This window comes from Fringilla coelebs (genome assembly GCF_963513975.1).
Source record: "Fringilla coelebs genome assembly, contig: SCAFFOLD_33, whole genome shotgun sequence".
Taxonomy (NCBI): domain Eukaryota; kingdom Metazoa; phylum Chordata; class Aves; order Passeriformes; family Fringillidae; genus Fringilla; species Fringilla coelebs.
This window is the reverse complement of record NW_028167443.1, coordinates 1,869,743-1,877,959: the sequence shown is the minus strand read 5'-3', so window position 1 is coordinate 1,877,959 and position 8,217 is coordinate 1,869,743. Positions and strand designations below refer to the sequence as shown.

General features: G+C 52.0%; 1 protein-coding gene across 1 annotated transcript; it reads left to right on the top strand.

Moving 5' to 3' along the window:
- Nucleotides 1-2,357: 2,357 nt before the first annotated feature.
- Nucleotides 2,358-3,290, top strand: LOC311165918 (olfactory receptor 14J1-like; the record flags this gene model as incomplete). The annotated part of the gene is made up of 1 exon (XM_084227407.1): nt 2,358-3,290. The coding sequence occupies one exon, from the start codon at nt 2,358-2,360 to the stop codon at nt 3,288-3,290; it is 933 nt and encodes a 310-aa protein (XP_084083533.1).
- Between the last annotated feature and the right edge of the window lie 4,927 nt (nt 3,291-8,217).

Sequence of the window (8,217 nt, the reverse complement as noted above, 5' to 3'; positions counted from 1 at the left end):
GAAAATGTGTCCTAGTGAGTGCACTGGTAATTAGCCAGCACTGAACTCACAACACTAATTGGTGCATTGGCTGAGAAATCTCAAATTGACAAACCAAAACCACTACAGAACCCTTCCTGATGAACTGCATGAGAGCAGAGGGAAATCAAGGCACAGCCATGGTTGTTTAGGACTTGCTTGATCCTAAGAGACCTGTGGTGAATTTGGAGCTGAGCCCTGGAACCTCAGGGCCTGAGAGGAGATTGCACAAACCTTTCCAGGAGTCAAAGTCAGAGAAAAACCCCAAAGTGTCTCAAAGCATGAATGGGTCCAGCGGAGGTCCATCCCCAACAGATGCTCCTCATGGACTCATTGGAGGAGAGAACTGGAGGCTAGGATGGCAAAAAAACCACTCAGAGATTCAGAGTAGGAAGTAAAATCCAAAGTACCCTTAAAACTCTGAGTATCTCAAAGCATAATGAGCCCCACTGAGTGTCAGTACAAAGCTCCCAAGGGACTTGTTAAAGTAGATAATTGGAGGCCATGATTGCACAAACCTCTCCCAGAGGCTGTATCCAAAGGGAAACACCATGTACCTTAAAAGAACTGAAGTACCTTGAAGCATTAATGAGCCCCACTGAGTGTTGTTCCTGACAAAGCATCTCCAGGGACTAATTACAGCAGATAATTGGAGGCCATGATTGCACAAACCTCTCAGACACTCTAAGGCAAAAGCCAAACCCAAAGTCCTTTGAAAAACCTGCAGTGCCTGGCAGCCCTAAGGAGCTCCTGGGGCCATTCCTGACCAGGGCTCCCCAGGGACTCCTTCCAGCAATCCTTGAGGCCACTGGGATGTGGGCTAGCGGGGGATGCTGAGGGCAGGACAAGGGGCTGACAGTGCTCAGCCTGGCTGGGGCTGTGCCAGGAGGCCCCAGTGCCTCAGGACAAGGTGTCTCCTCACAGCCCTTGGTGGCACAGACCCTGCTGTGGCCCAGGGCATCAAGACTTGTCTTCTCTTTGTCCCCACCTGTCATCACTGCCTCCAGTTCTCTGATCTGCCTGGGGCCTGGGGACACTTTCTCTGTCATGTCCCTCAGTGGGACCCATTAAAAGTCCAAGAAACTTTGGAGTTGGATTCTGACTTGGAGTTCTGGAGAGGTTTTTTCAGTTCCCTCTCAGGGACTGATGTTCAGGGCCTGAGCACAAAGCCCCAGAGGCTCATTAAAGTCCTTGTGCTGTGTCTGTGCTCCTGAGCTGGGCTGGACTCCTAGCACAGAGGTAGATCCTGAATGCCAAGAAAACCTTCAAAAGCACATTTTTCTTGATGAGCAGCTTTTCTCCCAGCCCAGCAGGGCTGGAGCACTGCCTGCAGCCACCCTGGGCACAGCACAGAGGCACAGAGAGCTTCAATCAGTCAGGGCTGGGAATCTGCTGAGAAGTGCCTGGGGCATAATCACTGCCAGCCCTGGACATGGGAACCTCTGGCTGAAGGACAATGCAGCTAAAGATCTTGGAGCCATCTCCTAAGGCTGGAACATCCCAATGCCTACAGACTCTGTGAGTACATTCTCTAATTCTATCTTACGCAGAGCAGCCAGGGGTACCCAGGGCTGTCCTGCAGAGCAGGGTCCTGCAGCCCAGGGCGCTGTGCTGGGGCAGGGACTCTGCTGCCTGCCAGGGACAGCTCTCAGCCAGCCCTGGCAGCTGCTCCAAGCACTGGGGGACAAGATCTGGGTGGAAGGAGACAGCTGGTATCACTTGGAATTGTTCTCCTTTAGTGGTGAGGATGCTGCATTGTTCAGGACTGTTCCCAGCAGGACATTTACCTGCAGAACATTTTCAAGTAGATTATACAGGGATCACAGCAAGTCAGGGGCTGCATAAAAGTGAAATCCTGCTTTTTTACTCTACTGCTCAGGGTTGCCTGGAGGGGAAATTGCACATAGATATTCATATCTCAATTCAGGCTGAGAAAAATGAAAGAAAATGCTCTCAGATTTAATAAACCAGGCAGTGACAGAAATCAACACAGGGACCCTCACAGGCAGCATCACTTTTCCAGCCTCCTCAGGGTTGCTCTGATGTTGCCAACAGAGCCTGCAGAGCCAGAGCTGCCCCTGGGCAGGGCCAGAGCTGGGAGGGGTCTGCAGAGCAGAGCTGAGCCCCCAGGGCTGGGCTGAGCTCTGGCAGCACTGGCGGGGCCCAGGCCTGGGCACAGGGAAGCAGCTGCTGGCAGGGACAGCTCCAGGGAGCAGATTCCTAGGCAGGCAGTGCGGGGAAAGTGCCGCCAGGCTGTGCTGGGATATAAAGAGTCCTCTCCAAACCCAGCTATTCCATGATTATTTTTTTTTACAGATCCCCATGTCCAGCCAGAGCAAATGTCCAACAGCAGCTCCATCAGCCACTTCCTCCTGCTGGCATTGGCAGACACGCGGCAACTGCAGCTCCTGCACTTCTGCCTCTTGCTGGGCATCTCCCTGGCTGCCCTCCTGGGCAACAGCCTCATCATCAGCGCCGTAGCCTGCGGCCACAACCTGCACACACCCATGTACTTCTTCCTGCTCAACCTGGCCCTCACTGACCTGGGCTCCATCTGCACCACTGTCCCCAAAGCCATGCACAATTCCCTCTGGGACACCAGGAACATCTCCTACAAAGGATGTGCTACCCAAGTTTTTCTGATTTTCTTTTTTCTTGCATCAGAACTTTCCCTCCTGACCATCATGTGCTACGACCGCTACGTGTCCATCTGCAAATCCCTGCACTATGGGACCCTCCTGGGCAGCAGAGCTTGTGCCCACATGACAGCAGCTGCCTGGGCCAGTGGTTTTCTCTATTCGCTGCTGCACACAGCCAATACATTTTCCCTGCCCCTGTGCCATGGCAATGCCCTGGGCCAGTTCTTCTGTGAAATCCCCCAGATCATCAAGCTCTCCTGCTCCAACACCTATCTCAGGGAACTTGGGCTTCTTGCTGTAAGTGCCTGTTTATCATTTGGTTGTTTTGTGTTCATTGTTTTCTCCTATGTGCAGATCTTCAGGGCCGTGCTGAGGATCCCCTCTGAGCAGGGACGGCACAAAGCCTTTTCCACCTGCCTCCCTCACCTGGCTGTCGTCTCCCTGTTCATCAGCACTGGCACATTTGCCTACCTGAAGCCCCCCTCCATGTCCTCCTCATCCCTGGATCTGGCCCTGTCAGTTCTGTACTCAGTGGTGCCTCCAACCCTGAATCCCCTCATCTATAGCCTGAGGAACCAGGAGCTCAAGGCTGCAGTGAGGACAATGATGACTGGATGGTTTCAGGGACATTAAACTGGTGGCCAATTTCTGCAAATCACTTGAAATAAAAGGCATCTTTGATACTTTTTGTTGTCTTCATTTTGAAGGTTCTTTTCCTTTGTTTTACTTTTTTCAAATTGTCCAGAAAGAAATGTCATTGTTTGTGCCATTTCTCATTTTGCTTCTCTCCACCTTCCCTGTGGCCACAGACTGTGTCAATGAGGGGCTGCACTCTTGGTGGCTTTAAATGAACTAAAGGATGTCTCAGCAAAGTGTTCTGCAGAGATGCTGTTTAGTTGCCTTCTCTGGAGCTGCAGCAGCAATGTCTGTGTGCAGAGCTGGGGGCAGATCAGTGCTGGCACAGCAGCTGTGCCTGGGAGCAGCAGCATTTGGTGTTGCCAGTGCTGCTCCCATGGCCCTGCCCCGCTGGTGGCCCACCCGCCCTGGTGGCCCTGGTGTTGCTGTAGGCCTTGTGTGCTCTCAGGTCCTGGGGTGGCAGTGCCAGGGCTGCAGCAGGGACAGGCCATGGGCACTGCTGGGGCAGCATTGATGCTTCAGGCCAGGCCCTGGGGGCTCCAGGCTCCTTTCCCAGGCTCTCTCAAGAACATGATCAGGCCAATGCTGAGCATAGAAAACCCCTGTGAGCAGCCCCAGGGTGGCCATGGGAGGCAGGGGGCAAACAGCTTTGCAGAGCCCTCCTACCTTCCAGCAGACCCACACTTGCACCCAGCCAACTTGGTGTCACCGCGGTTCCATGATGCCCCCCAGTGTCACAATGGTCTCCATGATTCAATGAGGCCTTTGAATGTCACAGAGTCCCTTTTGTTCCCTGGGGCCCCTTGGTGTCACAAAGTCCCTTGGATCCTTGGGCCCCGCAGTGTCACAGTAGAGCTGTGGTCCCCCAAGGCCCTGCAGTGTCACATTGGACTCTTTGCTTCCACTTAGCCCCACAGTGTCACAATGGCCCCTTGGCTCTGTGCTGCCCATGTCATACACAGTGTCACCATGGTCCTCTTAGTGCCACCAGCCCCGCAGTGTCACAATGGCCCCTTGCTTCCCCAGGACCCTACAGTGTCACAATCATCAGAGAATCAGCCAGGCTGGAAAAGACCTTGGAGAGCATCAAATCCAACCTGGGACTCAACACCACCTTGTCACCCAGGCCATGGCACTGAGTACCACATCCAGTCTTTCCTTAAACACTTCCAGGGATGGTGACTCACCCACCTCCCTGGATTGCCAGGTCCTGTGACCTAACACTGTGCTGCCCAACCAGAGCTGAGCACAGGGGAAGAATCACTGGCCTGCTCATGCTGGCCACACCACTCCTGATCCATAGGAGTGCCAGGGGTTGTGTGAGGGGAATGCTGGGGAGGGGTTGATGACAAAATGTTACTGATTTTAAGCCATGAAGGGTCTTGATTTTCATATCTGTTAAAACTGCATTGGAAGGCACTGGGGGTCAATATCAACTGGGCATTGCTGATATCAATCTATAAACAGGAAAAGAAAACAGGACAAAACTGTTCTCTCTGCATTGTTTTCAATCTAGTATATTCACTTTGAAGGCAACTCTGAAATTTGTCGAATTAACCACAGAAGAACTGAAAACTGTGGCCCAGCTCCATCCTCCTGCGGGGCTCAGGGCCTGTTCCTGGCCATGACCAGCTGTGGCTCCCTCTCTGCTGGCCCAGATGCCAGCAGAGCCCAGGGCAGGGCTGTCTGTGCAGGCCCACAGGTGCCACAGGCTCTGCAGGAGCTGGCAGAGGCTGCCCAGCAGGGAGGCCATGGGGCACAGAGCCCCAAGGCTGCTGTGGGCACCACGGCACAGGGGCCCTTCCCAGCCGCAATGCTCCTGGCCTGGGCTGGGCCTGCACAGGGGCTGTGCCACCATGGCTGGGCAAGCACAGGGCCACAAAGCGGCCACGCAGCCGCTGCCGGGGCTGACAGCAAGGCCAGGCACAGACAGGGAATTGCTGAGCATGGCCTGCACTGGGCGGGGCTGAGTGTGCCAAAGGCAGAGCTCAGCTGCCCTTGGGGGCTGCAGGAACAGTCCAGAGGCCAAAGAGCCTCCATGGCTGTGCTGCAGACCAAGGCTGGAGCAGGGAAATGCAGGGCTGCTGTGGGATGGGTAGGGCATTGAATTCCAGCACACACCTCAGCTCTCTGATGATCCTGGCAACGTGCTGGGCCCTATTCCAGACTGGAGCAGAGCAGATGTTGAAGAGACAGGAGCCCTGCGGGGCTGTCAGGGACCTGCAGCTCTCAAGGTGCTCTGCTCTCCCTCAGGTGCTCTTGGAGAGATCCAATCCCAGCTGGGCACCTCAGGGCACAAGTGGCACTGCCTGTTCATGGGCACACAGCTGATGTCTGCCTGGAAAAGGGGCACAGGTTTTAATACCTGTTATTTTCATAATATATGAGCAAATCTTTTTTACCTGGGTCACTTGAGTATTTTTGAGAAATGGCCAAGTTTTCCCACCAGAAACAGGAATTTTCTGGATATACTGGATTCTACTGCTGATGGCAGGAGAAGAAATACTGATCTTCCCCTTTCCCTTTGCCACTAACTCAGTCTAATATTTCATGAACTTCTTCCTTTATGTGTTTTCAGCTCTTTTGTTTAAATGGTCATGTCTAGTAAAATCTTTTCATTTAGAGCACCTGGATTTATGCCCTTCCCACTTCTCCCAGAGTTCCTACTGCAGCTGTTCTCTGGTCATTCCAATGCATCTCCCTTGACTGGCTTCATGCTTTGAGCTTCAGGGAGTTGCCCAATCTTTCAGAAGTTTAAATAACTCCTTAATCAGCATCTTACTTGTAGTTTTATCTTTTATATCACCTTTTCCTATGTCTTTGTCTAAAATTCTTCCTGTATGGCAATTCCTTGTGGATGGTGGACATGTCAGATGTTGCTGGAATGTCACAAGGAGCTGAGGGAAGGGTTTTGATGTTTCTTAAATTTTATCATGTTCACATTATTTATGTGTGCCATGAAGAGAAACCTTTCTGTGCCTCTGAGTCTCACCAGTTCCTGGTCCCTCAAAGGACACAAACCTGATGAGTTGTGGTTCCCACTACAGGGGCTGCACTTGGACTTCTCTCCATAGCCAGAGCAGAGCTCCCTTGCGCCAGAAAGTCCCTGGCAAAGGAGGGATGAAGGAAACCGGACAGGCTGTGGGGATCAGGGGCAGGGCAGAACCACGGAGAAGAATGACTTTTGCATTTGATGGAGCTGTGCCTTCCCTTGGCTCTGTTGGCTGACAAGAAATGAACATCCCTCTGTGTCTCAGGCAGCTCCTTCTCCAAGGAAAGCAGGTGGGAGTTGGAGCCAAGGAGCTGAAAGCTGCAGGTGCAGCCTGGGCTGGAGGGAGCTCAGATTTGCACAAGGCTGCTCTGAGTGCCAGGGCTTGGATGGGGGAAATGGTGGGGTGGGGGTAGGGACAGAGTCTGATTGATTGTCAGCCATGAAGGGTCTTGATTTGCATCTCTATTCCAACTGTGGAGGTCCATAGATTCAGTGTCAATTGGAGATTGCACATATCAATGAATTAACATGAAAAAACTTAAACAGGACGTAAAAATATTTTCTCACTATCTTTTTAATTATACTACATTCACTTTGAATACACTTCTGAATTCTCTTGAATTAACCACAAATGATTTGAAAACTGAAATCAAATTATCCCCTGAGCCTTGGCTTGTTAAGGTGTTCTGAATCTTAATGAGCCCTGGGACACTGAATTCCTGCACTGAAGAGCTGAAGGCTGAACAAGCCTCTGGAGCAGTGAAATTCAGCAGCAGCCTCCAAGTTGCTGAGGATGTCAGCAGCCCCCACTGAGGCCATCCCTGCCCAGAGCCCGTGGGGGAATGGGCAGACAAGGAGAGTGTCCCTGTGGCTGGGACAGCACAACTCAGAGGCACCAGCGGCTCCAGCTGGGAAATGGAGTGTGGAATGTGGCTGGGAAAGCCCTGCCTGGGCTGTGCCAAGCAGGACAGACAAGCCCTGACCCCCATCCCCCAAACAATTCTCTCAAGGAGACATTTAAAAGGAATTACAATTGTTTGTGTCCTCTGAGTTAGATGTACTAGAGAAATACTGACAAGAGATTCTCAGGAGCTCAAAACAACCAAACAGCCTTTACTGGCAACTAGAGAAAATCAACAAAAAACACTTCTAAAACCTTTAACTTGGCCCATTCAACTTCACAAATTCTAAGCCTGTTCAATTTAAAGTTGCTTAAAATTTTCAAGAGCACACAATTAGAATAAGTAGACACAGAGAGAGATGAAGACAAGATTTAGAGAAGCACTCACAGAGCTACGAGCTCCTGGATTCTAGCAGCATTCAGACAGAAATTCCAAGAGGATGTAGGGTCAAGATGTGTGCTTGTCTTGTGGTCAGCCTTAAATACCCCTTGGTCTTCCTGCGCCCTTGCCCCAGGTGGGAGTAGGAGTCATTTGGTCCCTAAGGAGCTGGGCTGGGGGCTCCAGAGGTGGCTGTGGAGCATTGCCTGTGCTGTGCCAGGACTGGCAGGAACTGCTGGGCTGGGATAGAGGCTCTGGGGAGAACTGAGATTCCAGGGCAGGGCAAGGCTGGACCTGCCCCTTCCTCCCCCACACATGAAATATTTAGAGCCAACAATCTCGTGCAGTCTGTCACAACAGGCAATGTTGGAGGTGAACACAGAACCCCAGTGTTTGGAGAGCCACACTAGTCCAAGCCCAGCCAGGCTTGTCAGTAATGGCAGATTTTGTCTGGGATCTATCCTTGGATATAGGGAATTTTGGAGATGGAAGCCCAATCTCATCCATGGGCACCTGGAGAAGCAGGACAGTTCTTTCCCATGGGAAGGAGAGCATGGAGCCTCCTTCAATGTTTTGTGGACAGATGAGAGGTGACCCTTGTGAAACCACTGCCAGGCAGACTTGTCCTGTCAATATTCCTATGGGAACAATC